The sequence below is a fragment of the Podarcis bocagei genome, assembly GCF_964188305.1.
Source record: "Podarcis bocagei genome assembly, chromosome: 13".
Classification (NCBI taxonomy): Eukaryota; Metazoa; Chordata; class Lepidosauria; order Squamata; family Lacertidae; genus Podarcis; species Podarcis bocagei.
Genome location: NC_138138.1, coordinates 3,158,325 through 3,178,807, shown reverse-complemented (window position 1 = coordinate 3,178,807; position 20,483 = coordinate 3,158,325). Strand labels below are relative to the sequence as shown.

Genomic DNA, 20,483 nt, shown 5'->3' with positions numbered 1-20,483 from the left:
TTCTTTTGAAACTAGGGGAAGTTTCAAAAGCAATTTGATGTAAGATATACTGTTCATAAGAAAAATAAACCACACGGCCTAACCTCTTGGTTGTGCCTGTTGTAGTTTGGATCTTTGGTGTAATCTTTTGCTTGGATGGCATTTTCCAAGCGTCCGTGAAAACCAAAAGGTGTATAATAAAAGCATGTGCTTGTTAATCAACAGTTCAAAATGTAACTCAAATAATTTTATAATACCATCAATAGAAGGGGAAAGCTGAAATGTTAATCTTGTGTTTTTCTTCTGCAGCTTACTCTGACCCTAACTTTTACTATGAGTTTACAGCACGATATCATGCAGCTCCCTGCAACAGTATCTATAACACTTCATTTGAGAAGAAGTTGCTTCAGATACTGACCAAGCTTGTCGTTGAGCTATCCTGTGAGGTTGCATTACGCAAATCAGAATGCCATCATGTAAAAATGCAGAGAGCTGGAATGCAAAATGAAATCTTCTTCACTTTTACAGGTAAAATTTGTTGCCTTTTGAAGAATTGCTTGAATAAAAAATGTTGTGATACATGTATTAAAAATGTTTTACTGCCATCAGCCAGATACATGGAAAGGCATTATTTGTACAAATGCTGTCTGAAAAGTGTATATAATAAGTAACTTATTTGAATGCACAGTTGATACTGCCTTTTTCTTAACTTTCCCGTTTTGTTAATTGATTGGATTATTTTAAAATATTTTGTGAATCAGAACATACTGTTTGAGATTTCAGTTGTTTCTTTGGAACAAATTTTTTAATCAGCTTTTAAAAAACCACTTTCTCATTTATTGACCCATAATGGCCTGCTTCTCAAGCCAAACTCTTCCAAACAGCAGCTTAGTGTGTCCACATACCCAGAAAGGAGCTTGCAGCCCTATTGCTCCTCAGTCCTAATTGTTGTTACACCACATGGAGCTGTTTTCTGATTTGGGGCTCATGGGTCAGTTCTCTTCTCGCTAACCATGAGCTATAATCAAGGTTTGTTCCTGGTTACAGCTCGTGTTAGAGCGCAAGGAAAGAGCCAGGGATGAGCAGAAGAGCTGGAAATTCCTCTTCCAGGAGCCTACACACGTTTTGCTCCACCAGGGCTTAGCTAAGGTTGCTTAGGGTGAACCAAACCAAATCTTTGGCTACTCAAATAATAGTGATCTAGTTGCCCTTCAAAATGTAGACTTTTTAGTAGCAAAATATTGTAGCTTGTATCACAGACCATAATGGATGCCAATCCTGAAACTATTCCAAGACTCAAACGTTAAAAAAATGTCTCTGTGTTGTCACTGAAAATAGTTGGGTGCTCTTTCAATTTTCTGAATATACCGGAAATCTTTCACTCAAATAAGGTACAAATAGAGTTGCAAATTGAGTTGTTGCTGAAGGTCAGAGAAACAGAGAATGATGTTACTGACATGATACTGAAGAGTAATGTTAGTATGTCGTTTTTATTGTACGGCAGCATTTTAGTTCTTAGTAGCAATAACACAGGGTGGTGATATCAGTGCACTAAATGCATTGATTTCAGTGGGTCTATTCTGAGTATGACTATTGGATATCACCCACAGTTTTTCCACATTTTTAAGCCATTGCAGGATTGGTGTATGGCTTTCAATTGATTTATTTTTTACAATAGCACTGTCTTAATTTCATAGCAAGATCCATCTCCACAGTTTTGCATTATCACTGCTTTTAACATTCTAAGCTCTATGTTTGGGCTAGAGCAGAGTTAACCTATTTAACATCAGAATGGGCTTAGTCCTAATCAAAAGTATGTGGAAGGAAATGTATGAATATGTATATGTATTTCTTAAAAACAATGAAGATAAGAGTTAAGTGACTTAGAAATGTGCAAAAACACATTGAAGTTGTAAGTTAAGGTGTTAACTTTTGTGCAAAATGTTTTCCAGCAGGCATGGGAAACCACCCTGTGGGTCATACAAGGCCCTCCAGGCTGCTTTCTCAAAACCATGCTCACCTGCCGCATACCTGGTGGCTGCAGAAAATAGGCTTGCACATCAGTCCAGTTCGAGCAGTATCCTCCCCCACCTCCAACTTTGATAGGTGGGCAAGAATACCCACCTCTCAATTACCTGGTGGTGATATGATGCCAGATGATTGACAGGTGGGTGATCTCACTCACCTGTCATAGTTGGCCCACTAGGGTGGGAGAGAGAAAGGACTCGCCTGTCGGGCCCAAACATTTCTCCACTCCTGAAAAAGCAACATCCTTTTTCAGTTGTATGGGTATAAGAATATAATTGTAAAATTCCTAACAGTTGGTGACCCTTGAATAAGAAATAGGGCTTTTTTAAAAACAATCAAGTGGTATATAAATAAATAAACAACAAAGATTTTTTAACTTCATAAAATTCCTGAGATTTATTAAGAAATGTGGCTTAAAGGTTTGCATTTAAATGGATGCAGTTAATGACCTTGGAAAACATGAATGCTTTATGTTGTGCAATGTGTGTTGCTTCCCTTGTAAAGCAGAACATTATTTTACAGTTGCTTCTTTAGATACAGAGAAAGGCAAAAGTGTGTGTCAGAAAAGTTCATGCGACGTCACAAGAAGATTACGAAAGGTAGTGTATATCCACCTTAAAGGAAATAAAAGTCAGCAGAAGTTTACCATTGTTTCTAACTCTTCATCATTTAAAAAGGGATTTGAATGTTTAAAAAGGTAATAATGATGACCCCTGGCTTTGATGACTTCAAAGGGGGATGGGATGCATTCATGGAGGATAGCTTTGTCAACAACTGTTAGCTGTGTGGAGCCTCTGGGTTAAAAGGCAGTAGACCTCTGAATACAAGTTTCTGGGAACTGTGGTGTTTAGTCTTTGTGTTCTGTTTATAAGATTTCCCAAGGTACCTAGTCAGGCACTGTAAAAAAAACAGGGTGCTGGACTAGATAGCTGTTGGTCTGATCTAGCTGTGCTGTTGCATTGTAAGGTTGAGAAGATGGTTTCAAATTTCCTAGTAATCCTTGCACCCTCAAAAAATAGTTTTAGAAGCCAGTTGTTGACACACATTATACAGTAGCATCACACAATGGATTTGAATGCATAATGGAAGCATGTTCATGGAAGGAGGAAGAAATTGCTTGCAGCGTGTTGAGTTCTCCATGGCTTTTATTGTGCAATAGTGGGTAAACTGAATGAACTACAAAGCTGAGAGAGGGCAGAATTTGCTTCAAGCTGAAAAGACTACAGGATGTCAGATTTTGCTCCAATGAAATGGTGGTTCTGACTGAAATCCTTTGCTTTTTCCCATAAAGGTGAATGACCACCATTCATCCATATGGAGAAATACAAAGCACTGAATAAGAAACAGCATAGCAAAAGCTATCCATCACTACAATTTTATCTGGCAGAGGTTCCCCAGCATACAGTCTTTCCACAAATATCCTGCCGGTCATAATGATGGACTTCTCACTATTTAGAATTTGTAGTAATATTACTGGCTATTGCTACTAATGAGGTATTTTTTCATGATATTTTCTAATATTAACTTGAGAGTATTAGAAAAACATTGGAAACCCAGAAGCTGTATCCACATACACAGATTAATTAAGCAAAGAATAAGATAAATTGAACTTATTCTTTGGTCTCTGTGCAGTCACACACAATGGCTATGATCAAGAAGACTCTGACCAGTGGTTTTCCTTCTTACTTAGGGAAAGGCAAAAGTCATCTCTCACATAGTACTTTGCATTTCAAAAAGAGAAATTTGTGAACTTGCGGGTTTTCTGTACTCCAAACAGCAATTCTTATCTTGAAAAGGGCTTCCATCTGCAGATCAGTCTTCCCAATGTGAGCCTACCCATAAGGAACTCTGTATTGAGTGGATGGAAACATATCACTCCTACAGTTATAGCTACATTTTCACACAGGTGATTAGCGCTGTCTCCCACTGCTGGTTGCCTGTTGTGGGGCTGTGGGTGGAGGGAAGAGAAGAGTTGCAGGCGTTGCAAATGGCACCCAGCCCCCACCCTTCATGCGGAATGCAAGAGTGGCACCTACAGCTGTGCATTAGGATCGCTAAACAGGGCCCATGTATAAATAAGCTTCAATTAGGTGCTGGGCTATGAACTAAACTCTTCCTGTAAGCTATGGTTTTCTCAAAAGGTTGCTCTGTGTGTGATCGCACAGAAACGTAGACAAGAATTGTTCAATCCCAGCTATTCAAGACCATCCCCACTTCCTTTGTGTGGAGAAGGTAAATTTGCTGGACTGAGTCCAACTTTACATGATTAACCAAACTGAACACCAGTGCTACATTAAATTATTTTGTTGCCTTGAGTTTTACACGTGTCTGTCTGTGTGTGTGTGTGTGTACGTGTACGCACGCTACTCATTATCCATGTCAGTCATGGCTAAAAATTTTACTAAGGTTCTAGGCTATTTAAGAAATAAAGTACTTTGTTTAAATGCCCAATTTAAATAACCATATTTAGATATAGATAGTTTTGGTGTAATATATGCAGAGGACAGACTAAAGCTGTGCCTCCATGACCATTTTTATGCTCAAGTTAAATGCAAAAAAGATTCCCCCCCATCACTTACTATCTTCAAAATATCAGTGATACCTCTCAAATGATATCAATATATTCTGGATCTCTTCTGATCAATTGGCGCCCTTGGAATCTGCTGGGTGACCTTGGGCCAGTCACACTTCTTTGAAGTCTCTCAGCCCCACTCACCTCACAGAGTGTTTGTTGTGGGGGAGGAAGGGAAAGGAGAATGTTAGCCGCTTTGAGACTCCTTCGGGTAGTGATAAAGCGGGATATCAAATCCAAACTCCTCTTCTTCTTCTTTATGGACAAAATGTGTGAAATGTGTATTATGTATTTTAGGCTATTTTTTATGCAAGTAAGATGTTGGGTATTTTTCAGTGGAAACTCAATAAAAATGGCTAAACATTTTGTCAGTGTACTTGTAGGCTATTGAGCAAACTGTCTCATTTAGCATTCAGAATGGTACCAACAACCTCTTGTGGCCTATAGACTAGTTCTAATAATGCCTGAATGGGACTTATGGTTCACCATGGAAGAGGGAACAAAAGGAAATTCTTACCGTGAATTTCTATTCCCAGAGACTCCTGGAGGACAGCCTTTATGCTGGGATGGCTCCTCTCCTCTGACTGGACAGGCAGGGTCACATAAAGATCCTTGCTGGGGGAGGAGTCATTCCATGGTCCCCAGACCAGCTGATCAAGCAGGAAAGAACCCCTCCCCATACATTGCCACATTGCAGGTACTTTGCTGTACCCCGCTTTGGTTGGCATCTTTCGTGACGTTCATGTCCACCTCAAGTTCAAGAGTTTGGTTGTAACCCCAGCCATGTGTGACTCTCCCAGAGTGGTGGGTGCTGTCCTCCAGGAGTCTCTGGGAATAGAAATTAATGGTAAGAATTTCCTTTCATTCCCCAGAGGCTCCTGGAGGACAGCCTTTATGCTGGGACTACCTGAGCTTTGCTAACTAGAGGCATTATGGCTGTACCACCCTTTGCAGCACCTTCCTACTGAAGGCTGCGTCAGTGGATGCTCATTTGTCCAGTTTGTAGTGTCTAGTGCTCTGCATATGTCCAAGGCCTACATACCATATTTTTCCGTGTATAAGACAATGCTTTTTGCTAATGAATGAATGAATGTGTCTTCTTAAACACGGATGGTGAATGCAGAGGGAGGACATGTGATTAATGGCAGCGGCAAGCAGGAGATTGGCAGTGGCAATTGGGCGGGTAATTGGTGGCTGCAGCAAGGCCTGCTGGCGAGTGGCTGTGGCAAGGCGGGCAGGCGATTGATGGCTGTGGCAAGTGAGCAGGTGGGCTGTTTGGCAGCGAGTGGGCAGACAATTGGTGGCTGCGGCGAGGTGTGCAATCAGCAGTGGCGGACAGGTGGGTGAGCGATTGATGGAAATGACCTCCCTGACCCCAAAAAGCTAAACAACTTAATGTCTTAATTTTGGGTTAAAAATAATAGGGGTCGTCTTATACATAGAGGGTCTTATACATGGAAAAATACTGTGTGTGTGTGTGTGTGTGTGTGTGTGTGTGTGTGTGTGTAGCAGCTGATTGATTGCAGCCCATTATTATATGCCGTTTCAGGAGCGCCTCATAATTAACACCAATATTCCAAATTAGTGAGGAACTGATCACAGATCATTCCGGAGACAGAGGTTGGTCCATGGCAGGGACACACTTCCCAAGTCGCACCCATTCTGCCTTTCAAGGTGACAGATATGGGCTTAAGTGACACTGCAGGATGCAGTAAACTCCCCAGAACCTCCTGAGGAGCCTTGCCAGGAATTTACCTCATAAATCCTGTCTTTCCCCTGCCCAAATAGCTCCACTGCCCCGGAGGGCAGCAGAGCACGATCATCATAAATTGTGATGTCAGCCGGAAACATCCATGGCCCCATTGAATGCTGTTGATGTCCCGTCCCCCGTCTCCCGCCGCCGCCTTGGAATGTGCTGTCAGCCCTCCCAGGGGTGTTTTTCCCACTGTCCGGTGGACACTGAGATGGCTTCCTGGAGCTATCTGGAGATTGAGGAGGTGAAAACTTTACACCCCTGATTATCTCCACACTTGAATGAGACCAATAGGGATTCAGATTTCTAAAGACTGCCTCTTGTGGTACTTGTTGGGATATTGCCAGGGAGACGGAGGCATCAGGCAGGCCCCCAGTTGTCTCCGGACGATCACTGGTCTCCCGTGGAACAGCATCAGTCAATTAGCGACACAAGCCTCAGAGACATTCCAAGACGCATGCACACCCTTTCAACAGTGTCTCCACAATAAAAGATTCAGACAGGAGAGCATATTTACAGCTTTATTTAACGTAGTTCAGAACAAAGGAAAAACATGACTGCTTGCCTCCGTGTCCAGGAAAACAGCCAGAGCAAAAGAGAAAGTTCCCAGCAGACAGTGCTGGACGTAAATAGGCATGTGATACACAACCATCATTCTTGACTCTTATAAGGTGGAACGGAACTATCCTAACAATACTACCTCTTGTGCCATGTGGAATAGGGAATTAACCTTAGGAATGAAGGGTCTAGCTGTAAGAACACCTTGTCCTGGTGGAAGATGCATAACTGGGTGTCCAAGGATTGGGCTCCTATCTGAAACTCCTCACTGATGTGATCACAACCAGAAACACCGTCTTTAGGGTTAGTAGACAGGTATCTGTTGTTGCCAGGGGCTCGAAGGGTGAGCCTGTTAAGGCTGTTAGCACCCAGTTCAAATTCTAATAGGGGAGTCTATGCACTACTGGTGGGTTTTTCTGGTTCACCCCCTTTAGAAACCTACGGAGCAGAGGGTGGGTGTGAAGACAGAAAACTCCCCTTTGCATCCCAGGATGCTGCTCAGGGCTGCTGCTTGCCTCTTCACAGTATTGGTGCTGAACCCTTTATCCAGTCTCACCTGGAGTAACTCTAGGATGTCAAAGACCCCCTTAGCTGTAGGGTCCTTTTTACTCTGACCATGCCACTCTAGGTAGACCTTCCACATAGAGCTATATGTTCTATAAGTCGAGGCCATGTGTGAAGCCAGAAGTGTTTCTAGGACCCTCCCGGGCTCTTAGTCTTCAAGCAGTTAGGTGGAAAGGCTCTGGGTCGGAATGGAGCAGTCCTTGCCTGAGTACATGTCTCCTGTTTGGTAGTCACCACAGAGCGGGTCTGGAAAGATGCAAGAGTTCTGGGAACCATGGCCTCCTCGACCAGTGTTGGGTGATGAGGATCATCTCTGCTGCTTGATCTTCTGGATCATTCTTGGCAGGAGACTGAATGGTAGGAATGCATATAGGAGACCCATTGGCTGTTCTGTCACCAGTGTCCATGCCCTGTGTTCCCTGAACATTGTAATGTGACATAAACATTGCTGTCTGAGCGTTTTGTCCATGACTGGTTATCCAAAGAGCTGTGCTAGCTGCTGGAATACCTGAGGGTGTGTCAGTCTGTTTCTGATGGTTTGGTGGTTGAGCCAACCTTTGTTTTCCACCCCAGTGACATGTTTTGCCTTCAGAGAAAGGATGTTCCCTTCTGCCTATTTGACCAGTCTTTTGGCCTCTTCCATCAGATCCCCCCAATAGTTCAAATATACCTTGGCGGAAATATTGTCTGAATGTATCAGCAAGTGTATCAGCATCCCCTGATCATAGTTCCGAACTGCAGTATTGCCAAGTGTACTTCTCTCAGGGCCAGCCAATTTACGCTCATGTTCACTTCTGCTCTGGATCAAGTTCCCTGAGCTCTGTGGCATTGCATGTGAGCTCCCCAGCCTGATTTGCTGGCGTTGGTGGTTATGACTTTCCATTGGGCATTCTGTTTTTTGATTTTTTTAAATAATATTTATTAATAGTTTCAGGGTAATAGAAAAAAAGAAAAAATACAAAAAACAACAACAACACTACAATACTTAAAAAAGAAGAAAAAGTGCAAAACATAAAAACCAATACAGCAATACAACAAAGAAAATAAAAAAAGAAAAAAGAAAGACACAAATCCCAAATTTCATATCTTTAACTTCCATTTGCTTGTTTCATTGACCTCCTCACACCTCCCTTTTTGTATTCTAGTTTAATTAGTTATTTCAGCAAATTCTTTCCATCTTTCTCGATTTTTGTTAAATAATTTATCTTAACAATTTAACCTAATAATTAGCTCAACAAATCCTTTCCATCTTTCCCCATATTCTGTTGTTCAAATTACCTTAATTTATTTAACCTTATCTTACCATAAAGTACCTTAAAGCTTGAATCTTAATACTCAAATATACATAACCCCTAATATCATTTCTGCTAGAGTCATATAGTTTCATTCCAACATTTTCCTTAATATTCATTGATTTTAGGCTAATTCCCCAAATAAAAAAATTTCTTTATAAATTTTCTTCCAATCTTCATCCAACGTCTCTTCTTCCTGGTCTCGGGTCGTGTCAGTCCTTACTGTCCATTCCATCTAGTCCATCAACCTGGAAGTCTTATGTCCGAGGCCCTTAAGTCTCTTCCATGTCCCTTCTGCAGATCTTCTTCTTGTTTATACTTGCCCTTTTCCTTGTCATTTGTTGGTCTCTTTCTTAATTTCTTTCCTTTCTCATTGAGGAGTAGGTCTCTGGGGGGTTCCAACCCAAAATTGTCTCCATCTCCCTTCATCAAACCCGCCCATTCCCCACAGCCCCACTCCCCACAGTCATCAATGTAATCCAAAAAATATTTATAAACATATTTCAAGGTCTCTCCAAAGTTAGGACCCTCCTCAGCTCCAGACTCCCCCTGGCCCACTCCAACTTCAATCTTCAATGACAGCGGCTTATACTCCTGTAGGGTTTCGGGTTTCTCCATTTGTATTATTTGAGGTGCAGCCGCATCCTCCTCCATTATCTTCTGCACTTGCCCAGTCAGTACAGGTTCATGAGTTGGTCCCTGAATGGTTTCTGTATCAATATTCCCTATTTGTCCACAGTTGTTAACCACAACAGTCATCAAGTCCATTTTCTCATTCATCAAATCCATCTTCTCGTGCATCTGTTCCAGCAAGGCACTTGTCTTGCATAAAGCAAGCACCCAATCTTCCTCCCAGCTCATCTTTAGTCAAGGTCAGAAAAGACTGGTCCCACGATCTTAATCTCACAGCTGTTGAGTCCTCAAGTAAACTGCAGCAACAATTTAACAAGCTCCCTCTAGGGGAGACAATTTCTATTTGTATCCATTTTTTTAAGGCAAATCCAACAAAGGAAAATTACTTTCATTTTTCAGATATTTTTCAGATATTTTGTTTCTTTAGAATGCAAAAGGCAACATTGGAATCAGTCTATTTCTCTTCTTTAGCTATCTGTCAAAGTATTCCATTCACAGTCAATGAACCTCTCCAACTATTTCTGTCTCTGACACCCCGTTCCCAGGTTAGAGACGGTGGAAGTTTATCCTTCTTCACTCCCTCTCCTGCAGGGGTTAAACAAAGTTCTCCCCCCTTTTCTCCTACTTCCAAGGGGGTTTCAGTAATTACAAATGAAGGAAAGTAGACTTTTTTCACGGCTTTCCAGGCTTTAGCTTACAAAGTTTTTGCTTTAGTCTATATACAAAAAGCGGAAAGCGGACATCCTGTTTTGAACCTTCCCGCTTCGATGCCAAATTAAGATATTTCTTGATCCAATTTTCCGTTTCTACTCACGGGTACTTGTTTTGAATCCAATTGTCCACAGGAAAAAGTCAGCGCTCTCCAGCAATGGCTGTGCAGCTTCACTCCGTAAAAATAGCAATCAGTTCGCAGCACCGCGCCACTCACCCCACTTCGCTCCGGCGCCCCAAAAAGGGGTTCCCGGTGAGTAGGGGCGCTCCTGGTGCCCTGCCGAACCCCACGTTCCCAGGCTTCCTCCGCCTGGGATTTCTAGCGGGTCCCCACCTTCGCCGCGGCGGGAAGACCCAGTTTCTACGGAGCCCGTTCCTCCAATCGGAGGAACTCCGCCATTCACCAATGGCGCTGACCCAGAAGTCCCTCCATTGGGCATTCTGTAGGCTGACTCCCTTCATTAGTTTGGGGCCAGCTACCATTTCAGTTCTTCACACATAGACTTTGGAATTGCTATCTGCAAATGGTGTGCTGATGTGATGTGGTCCTGAAATGGTAGAAGGATCTGAAGAAGGGGGTGTTTGTGGAAGCATGCCCAATCCACCCATCCTTTGCATGAGACCATCATGCCTTGAAGTTGGGCCAGGAGCATGATGTCTGCCTCTTCTGCCTCTCGTCTCTGTTGGCTTAAAAGATCTGAGCTTCTAGATTTGCTCCTCTGTGAGGTGAAGACGGTAATTTTTTTTTGGAGGCTATCTGTACTCCCAGGTGAATTATGTTTTGTGGGGGATTCGACGAGCTCTTCTCCATGTTTAGCATGAAGCTGTGTCTTTCGAGTGTGTCCAGCGTATTCTCAATATCCCTCTGACATTTGTCTCTTGTCAGGGCCCAGATCAGAATGTTGTATAGGTATGGAGGTAAGCCCCTAGTGCCGCCAAGACCTTGCTGAATACTCTTGGCATGGACATGAGGCCAAAAGATAATGCCCAGTATTGCAGAGGTAGATTTCTGTAGCAGAATCTGAGGTGTTTCCTTTAGCTCTTGTGTATGCAGTGTGTGGGTCTGTCTCTGATAGAGCTGTGGAGGCCGTCCAGTCCTCCCACTCTATCGCCTCTGAAATGGAGTTCAGTGTCTCCATCTTGAAGTGTTCATACTGGATGTGCTTGTTGAGCCATTTGAGATCTAGGATCTTCGGCACCAGAAAAAAATTGAAGACACCCCCACCCCTCTCCCTACATAGGACGTGCTTGATTGCTTGTACATTCATTAGGTGTTCTTTTGCTTTCATGTATGCCTTGTGCTTCTCTGCTTTCTGGGAGCAAGAGTTGCCCACAAACTTTTCTCTTCTTGAAAACTGCAAAGGGTATCCTGAGGAAATCATACAGTTGATGCATCAGTCCAATGTTGTCCTTGCTCACTTGTGGGCAAAGTGTAGGAGTCTGCATCCTATAGGGGGCTCCATTATTTGTTGCATGGTGTCACTGAGCATTGCCCCCTTTCTTGGCTTGCTGAGGCACTGTTTCCCCTGCCTGATTGTGTCTTGGAGTGCCTGATCTGTCCCAATGTGAGCGGAAGGAGTTAGAACTCCACTTCCCTTTCCCTTGGCAGTGCTTTCTGTTTTGCCCCTGGTCTCCACCAAGACCTTCCCCAGGGCGCCCCCCAATAACTTGCCAACTCCAAAGGGTGAATTGCCAAGCCTTTCTTGGGAACCGGGATTGGCATCACAAATGCGTAGATACAGATTCTGCCTCATGATTGTCCTGGCTGCCGTAACTCTGGCTGACATCTGCATGGCATCCCTGGAGGTGTTGGCTTGGATTGTAGATGCTATCAAAATCTAGCCTTTAATCTGCTTTATTATGTCCTCCTCAGAAGTTGATCTGTCCAAAGCATGGTCACTCTGGTCATCTCTGAACTCTGCTAGGAGTGTCCCATTCTGAGTCACATTTGTAGAAAATAATTTGGGAGAGGTAGCACCAAGATGTGTGGCTGGCCGTCTGGGAAGGCATTCTTAGCTCCGCCTCCTCAGGTGCTGGTCCCCCCTGTCTCCTTCAGCTTCTCTTTGCGTAGTTCCAAAATCCTCTCTGCCTTGGCTACCATGGATCAAAAGTATTCTGAGGTGAAAAGCCTACCCTTGGGTAGGGAGTGACTTCGATCTCCTCCTCTGAAAGCTCTCCCTCCTCTGAGGTATGATCCAGATCATCTGATGAGACCAAGCCTGATGCATTAGCCATCCACCTGCTATTCAAGCTGCTTTTTACTATGGCTTTGTCACTGCATGACCTGCAGTTTATCTGCCTAGGCTGCTTGTTCCTGTGTGGCCTTCTTCCGGTACTGGGACTGAGGATGAGAGGGACTGAGGATGAGTATGGGCTGAAAGGAGATGCCCTCTGTTGCCTCCTTCTTGAGCTATGGGTTTTCCTTCTGCCTTTCTTCCTCGTCCCCTTCTCTCCTGCTGGTTTGGGGTGGGAATTAGTTGGGGAGGGGTGGTGAGTTTGCCTGTGCTGGAGTGGAGGTTTGGGTAGCTGATGCCAGTTGAGCCACTACTATCCCCTGAGCCCCCTGCGTCATTATTCCTCTTACCCAGGATATGAATCTAGGAAGCTTCTCCCCTGGCCATGTGGATGCTGCCCCATTGGGTCCTAGGGAACATTCCCCTTCTGATGGCTGTGTCAGTGGTGCCTGGTCCCTGTTTGAGTGGCCTTGGTAGCAGCTGGATCCTGTCTGCTGCTCTCCACTGATATATCCACCAGCCGCCTCTGAGAGGGCACCCTCTGATGGTGGAGATTGGGTGCTGGGCAATGCCTCTTACCCTGTTCTCTGGCCTGTGGTGAGGAGGGAAGTGCATGGAGTTGGGTCCTTGTGGGCAAGGTAGGCCCAAGATGGTGCCTGCAGCTGTGTTAGCCAATAAGGCGATGGACATGGGCCACACTGCTCTCCTGCCCCTTGCTAGCCTCCAGGTCTGCAGTTGGCTTGCAGGCGGAAGAAGACTCTCAGGTTAAAAAGCAGTCCTTTGGTTTTGTCAATGATAGAGACTATGGCGCAGGCTAAACATGCACACGGGAGCTCCCTGTGCAAAAACAGCTGAGAGGTGGGAAACACATTTTCAGTGGAGCTGGTGTGCGTCTCTCCTGGTCGCTCTGTCCTACTTTGCTCAGTCCCTCTTGACCCAGAACGCTTCTGCTACTCAGAGAGAGGTAGAGCTCTCCCTTGCTCTTGCAGGCAGTCTGAGGCATGGAAATTCCCCTGAGTCTGCTCTAGTGCCATCTCTGCGGCATTGAATTGAGGCAGGTGGAAAAGGGAAGCTAAAGGAACAAAGCCTTGGAGGAGCAGGAGGACTGTAAAAGTAAATTAAATTCAGGTAGAATCCAAAGAAAACCCTCCAAAAGGAAAAATAAGTAACTCCATAGAAAGGCAAAATTAAATCCAAGCAAAGAAGAAAGGAAGTTTTTAGGGTCACTGAATTTGTTCAGCACTGGAGAAAAAACACCCACCTGCCCATCTCGAAAGACAGGGACCGTCTGGGGAGCGTGGGATGACTCCTCCCCCAGCAAGGATCTTCATGAGACCCTGCCTGCCTGTCCAGACAGAGGAGAGGAGTCGTCCCAGCGTAAAGGCTGTCCTCCAGGAGCCTCTGGGGAATCATGAGTGCACAAGGGTGGAAAGGAATGGATGAGCCTTGGACTTGCTTATGCAATGTCAAACTGTAGAGCTACTCATAACTAAAATCAATATTGCTTCAGTTAGTCATATAACACATTTATTTTTCCATGTGTGAAATTAATACATAAAAACAGGAAGGATAAATTTCAGATAAAATTTAGTTACAGTTAGAAGGTTATTTATTGCTGCCCCTTATGTGATTCAGAGGAAGACTGAAACCACTGTAACTTTACCTTTAACAAATTATGTATTATCTCAGACTATAGGAATCCATTGCACTGAATATGATAAGTTGCCAGAATATCCGTACTGTACAGAATATCAATGTATTCTGTATTCTTATCTAGTTAGATAAGAAAAGTATTGCTTTTTATTTTCTCCCTCCCCAAGAAAACCATTTCTGTTTACTTCAGGCAAAAGACCTAATAGAGAAATTTTTTAGCCAGCAAGTTGAAGTTCTTGGGAAACGGACAGCCCCGCTGCCTGAGATCTACTATATTGAAGGCACTCTGCAAATGGTGTGGGTTAATCGTTGTACTCCAGGTTATGGAATAAATCCTCTACTACATCCAGATTGTCCTAACTGTTGTGGTAGGTAGAAAGTATAACAATCTCACAGGCTATAAATCTTAATTTTTAAGAAATACTTTTTATTTCAATGGAATTAGCAATTGTCCTTTCATCATTTCAGGTAATTTAGTTCATGGGCATATGCTGGAGGTATTGAAAAATACTAATTAATTGAAAATATATGTTAATTACTAATTGGTTAATATGGTGCATTAGAATGTTAATAGCCACTTAAGATGTGTCTGCAATTGCTGGCCTGTCTACAAAGTACATACAAATACATGGAATTAATACAAGAATGAGTGTGCAAACTTCAACCTCAAGTGAGATGTATAGATGTAGCCATTTAACTTGCTACATTCATACCCTTTTGAGTAGTGTTAGAATGATGCTTGATGCTGAAGAGATTGCCTGTCTATGCCAAGGGATCTTGCATTATGCAAAATTCATTGTAACTGAATGCAAGTTTGGCTAGGAGACCTAAACTAAACCATTGTGCTGATAGATGGTATTTGAAGTGCAAATTTTAAAATACAGCAGTGATTGTGTTGTGCTTATTTTATTTTATTGTATTTTTTTTAAAGCCTTGATATAAGGCTATGAATTATGTCATCAGTATTGTGGTGAATTCCATCTGAATCTGCCCTTGAGTGTCTCATGTTCTGTTGGGGGTCTGCGGTATGGGTGCATTTCTGTCACATTTTAGCCAGTATAGACAGACTTTTAGGCTGAAGGTGCAGTCATCCAGATCTAAGTCTGTGGACTGAAGCATGATCTTTTATTATGAAAGAGCCTTTGAAATATGCTTCCAGAGTAGTATAATTTCACAGGGAAAAGGGAGATATTTCAAATATGTTTAACTACCAAGTTCAGCTATTTGTCTATCTAGCTCAGTGTTGTTTGCACCCCAAGAGCTCTGCAGGGTTTCATGCAAGAGTCTTTTCTAGCCCTACCTGGATATACCAAGGATTGAATCTGGGACCTTTGCATGCAAAGCATATGTCTTGCCACTGAGCTAGGACTCTGTATAATATAGTGTATAATGTAATCTGCATTGTATTTGCTATAAATCAAATAGAAAATGTCACTTAGAACAATTTAACATGTTCAGTGCACTAAAATATTTGTAAGGTGTGAAACGGCACAATAGGCCATAAAATATATCAAGTAGAATATACTTGTCGGGTTGAAACAGCACCATGGAAGCTGATGTCCCCTAAAGATAACTTAGGTGTAGTTTATTTATTGTGTAGATAAATGCTATTTACATTATCAGCAGTGATCTAAATAAGTGCCAGATCACCCATTCAAGTTCCCCTTGCTTGCCTTCTAAGAGACAGAAATTATGCTGTGTTCAAAAATGCAAGTCCTTGCAGATCTAGATCTTTCTCCCATTGATTTTGCTTAAGAATCTTATGAAATCTTATGTGAACTCTTGGGGCCAGTTAGGAAATAACAATCTTGGCTTAATAAATGAAGTTCATGAAGCAGAGAGTGATCATTGTACCTTTGTGCTCCTTCTTGCATTGCAGTTAAACCCCTTTCCCGTATTAATGTAAGTAGAAATTAACAAACCCTAGAAGTCTTCAATTCTAGCCTGTGAAGAAACCAAAATACTAGTTCTTGGCTTTATTTAAGCTGAGTCTTATGTCTGAAACAACCCTTGCTATTAAGGAGTAGAGAGTAGAAGTTAATCTTACTGGTTGATGTAATGCTAAGTTTGCTCTGACATATTAAAAGATTATTTCCTCCATTAAAAAACAACTTGAAATTATTTAAGACTATGAGTTATGTCATCAGTATTCTATTACTTCCATTTGGATCTGTCCTTGAGTGTATTACAGTGGTACCTCTGTTTAAGAACAGTCCGGTTTAAGAATGATTTCCGCAAAACCGGAAATAGTGTCTTGGTTTGAGAACTTTACCTCGGTCTAAGAACAGAATCCGAACAGTGGAAGGGCACCGGCGGGAGGCCTCATCAGGGAAAGAATGGTTAAGAATGGTTGTGGTTTAAGAACAGACTTCCTGAATAGATTAAGTTCGTAAACCGAGGTACCACTGTACTAGATTCCTAGTGTATGCTTTGGTGTGTTATTCTAAAGTATTGCAACTTTAGTTGTACCAAAATACAGTGGTGCCTCGCAAGACGAAAATAATCCGTTCCGCGAGTCTCTTTGTCTAGCGTTTTTTTCATCTTGCGAAGCAACCCTATTAGCGGATTAGCGCTATTAGCGGTTTAGCGGATTAGCGGCTATTAAAGGCTTAGCAGCTAAAAGGCTATTAGCAGCTTAGCGGCTTAGAAAAAGGAGGGGAAAAGCGGGGGAAAATCGGAACACTCACAAGACGTTTTCGTCTTGCAAAGCAAGCCCATAGGGAAATTCGTCTTGCGAAGCAGCTCAAAAATGGAAAACCCTTTCGTCTAGCGGGTTTCCCGGCTTGCGAGGCATTCGTCTTGCGGGGCACCACTGTAGCATTTATGTTTTGCTTTTGAGTTTTGTTGTTGCTGTTGAAAAGCACTTAAAGCATGTTGTTATATGTAAAAGGGACACTGTTGAAGTTTTTGTTCAATTGATTGAGGTTGTACATGGGCTGTACAACTGTACACTGAAGCCTTGAAACAAACACTGAAGGTCTTTTCACAGCTCTGGGCTGGGCTCCAAGATTCAGGGCTTAGCCACACTTACCTTTGCCCTAGACATTCTAGGCACTGATCTATGCTTTAAAGTTCCATGCCCAAGATCTTCTTTTTTTCCTTTTCCTTTGTCCCACCATTTCCCCCAGGAATTGGAACCTGCTTCTTTACTGCTGAATTGGAACAAACAGCAATTCAGGTTTTCCACAGGGAACATGGAGCTTTAAAGCGTAGGCCTGTGTCTAGAAACGCAGCACGGAAGGAAGTCTGAATGAGACTAGACAAAAGGAAGAGAAACCTCTCCAGTTCTCATGTCATCTTAAACATTTGAAAGGTTCTCCTCTTCCATACCATCCTTGGCACTGTATGGAGCAGAAATACTCAGGCAACTACTGTATTTTTCTCTCTATAGGACTCACCTTTTCCCCTCCAAAAATGAAGGGGAAATGTGTGTGCGTCCCATGGAGCGAATGCAGGCTCCTTGGCTTCGGCGATAGCAACGTGAAGCCTCCAAAGCACAGAGGGAGAGCTCCCCCCGCGCTCCGGAGGCTTCGCATTGCTTTCATTGAAGCCACCGGAGCGCAGGGAAATCCTGCTGTGCTCCAGGGGCTTCAGGCAGCTATCCGCAAGCCTTCGGAGCGCAGCAGGAGTTCCCGCCACGCACTGAAGGCTTGTGGATAGCCGCCTGAAGCCTGGAGAGCGAGAGGGGTCGGTGCACACCGATCCCTCTTGCTCTCCAGGCTTTGCTTTGCTGAAGGGGCGTTGCGCAGAGAGGGAGAGCTGCGCAGCGCTCCTTCAGCGAAGCAGGAGGAGAAATGGAAGGGGCTCCGTTTCTCCTACCGCTTTGCTGAAGGGGCGCTGAGCAGAGAGGGGGAGAATTTTTTCCCCCTGTTCTCCCCCTCCTATGGTCCAGTGCGTCCTATAGAGCGAAAAATACGGTAAATCATAGAATCGGAGAATTCTTTGTTCGTGTTTAGTGTGTTAGCTCGTATGACTCACTAAAGCCACACAACAGATTCCACAAGCACACTAGTTTGCCTTGGGTGCTGATGGGGGTGTTGTGTCAGTTCGGGAGCTGAACCTGCTTCCTGCTTTCCTGTCCATTCTTTTTAATCTTAAACCCTGCCCTTCTGAATATACTGTATAGCTTCATAGAGCTATAACTGTTAAATCAATTTAAAGGATTGTTAGTTTAGACAGCAACCTAGGGGGTCTGTTGCCACATCTAGTTTGACTGTTAAACTGCTTGAACAGTCTCCTGGTGGAAGGGCCTTGGCAATTAAAAGTGGTATTAAACATTGTGTAACTAGGGTTTAAACAAGAGCTACAAGGGTCAAGACAGGGTGAAACTAAGCCCCCCTCCTATTATGGCTGGGGGAGCCCTGCTGTGGATACTCTAAATACATCATTATGCAAATGCTGTTTGAAGAAATTCATATAGTGGATGCTGAGCAAATCCATCCCCTGGTGACCAATTTATTTAGAGCAACTGTTGATTATATTATGCTTAAAGGAGGACATGGACCCCACAAATGTTATACTTCTTAAAACTGAAGTAGCCCGTGATGAATGCCTATTTATTTGACCCTATGCCAAATAAGCTAACATAGGCAAATGTTTTTGCAAAAAAATAGTAGTCGTGATATTTATTTACTTAATTTCTAATCTCCCCACCCTTTCACTGACAGGTGATTCCAGGGTAGTTATTACTTAATGAAAGCAAATGCTTATACCATAGTTCAATTTAATTGATTGATATAATATTAAATTTTCATTAAAATACCATTCAAATACTGTTTGGCAATGCTTAGTTCTAACTGGCCTGCAATATTTTGATCACTAGGTGGAGCTAATGCTATTTAATAAAAATCTACAATATGAAAAACAGGAGGATAAGGCAGTGTATTCCTCTGAATACTTCAAATAACAGCCTGGGAATCTCGTGGAGAGAGTGTTTTTTCCCTCAGCTCCAGCTTGCAGGCTTCCCATTAATATCTGGCTGGTCCCTGTGAGGACAGGGCACTGCATTTAGATGGGCCTTTGTTGTGATCCAGCCAGGCTCTTACGCTCTTTTCTTAAATCTCAGTCAGTCCAGTGGAACCTACAAGTAAATATGGATAGTGTATGTAATGTAACATTGTCCATTTCCTAGGAGTTATTTCCATACCAGCATCCAGCATTATGTCTGCACAGGTGTTAGTTTGCAAACTCTGGTTGTGTTCTCATGTCCTAAAAATCACATACACTGAATATGGAACACATACAGGTAATGTGTAATGTGTTGGCATGAATGAAACTAGTAAATCTTGGTGACCTGCTGATCAATAGGAGGAAATGCCACAATATTGGGACAACTGATCAATAGGAGGAAATGCCACAATATTGAATACATAACACAAAGGTTCTTGCTTGTCTTTTATAGACGTTGCTGTTTCAGCATATTGAGAAATCCATGAGAATAATAGAAACCAGAATGAAGAGAACTCATAACATCCATTGGGGCTATATGGTTCCAAGAGTAATTCATGGAATTTGGCCTTCATTATCTCTCTATAGCATGTGCTCATGCCTTCAGAAAATCTGTATATGGAAACTGGTTTACACAAATCAATTCAGTTTTCCAATCATGAAGCTATCACTGCAGCTTCTTAAAAATTAAATTGTTTGCCTAAAAGTAATTCCGAATATAAGGCAGGGATGGGGAGCTTGACATGGCACCCTCATACGCCACATTTGGCGGGTGGGTGAGGCCATCCAGTTGTCAATTGCTTGATGTCACAATGGCATCAGGTGATGATTGTAAGGACTTAAATCACCACGCAGGCCTTGCAAAGATCCCTGCACAGTGCTTTGGAGCACTGCTGATCAGCAGGTTTGAAGTCATGGCCCATCAGCTGTTGGACTATGACTTGCTTTCTGTAAGGATTGGGTGCTCAGTTGATTTCCTCATGAAGAGCTCAGTCACACAGTTGGTCCAGATATGTCTGTCTGCCACCCACTGATTGTCCCATATGATGTCAAGTGGGCCTGCTTTGGGGAAAACACACTTGAAGGCTTAGTTGGGACCCCTGCCAAGCCACAATTGACCCACAAGCTGGAGCCTCCTCACTCACCCCCGATACAAGGAGTTAACTTGGTGGCCATTTTGACCAGGATAATTTACTCCGACTGGCAGCATCTCTTTCCCAGCCTTGTTACTGGAGATCCTTTCTACACTGGCAGAATTTGAAATTTATATGAAGAATTAAAGCAGAATGAATTTCAGAGTTTAAAAATCCTAACAAATACTCTATAAATGATTTTTTTTAAATGGTTGTTCAATGTGTTTGTTTACAGTGGTTTGCAGTCCAGGATCCTATAACCCTCGTGAAGGAACTCACTGCCTTCCATGCAACAAAAGTTTGGAATATGGAGCAACACATTGTTAACAGAATACCAGCATAGACCTTGTGCTATATTTAGTAGCACTGATGTACTTGATTTATAATATCTTTGTAATGCAAATAAAATGATTTTTTTAACTCCAA

At 43.0% G+C, this 20,483-nt stretch overlaps 1 protein-coding gene across 3 annotated transcripts in view; it reads left to right on the top strand.

The window, feature by feature from the left end:
* Window positions 1–20,483, top strand: part of ZPBP (zona pellucida binding protein) — a 41,370-nt gene extending 20,887 nt beyond the window's left edge. Inside the window, exons 5-8 of one of the 3 annotated variants that reach the window (XM_081168601.1) lie at window positions 289–507; window positions 2,530–2,606; window positions 14,168–14,345; window positions 20,293–20,483. In XM_081168601.1, coding sequence (XP_081024727.1) covers window positions 289–507; window positions 2,530–2,606; window positions 14,168–14,345; window positions 20,293–20,384 — 566 coding nt within the window. In that variant the 3' untranslated portion in view covers window positions 20,385–20,483. The remainder of the gene's footprint in view (window positions 1–288; window positions 508–2,529; window positions 2,607–14,167; window positions 14,346–20,292) is intronic. The other 2 variants (XM_081168602.1, XM_081168603.1) reach the window with 2 other exon arrangements.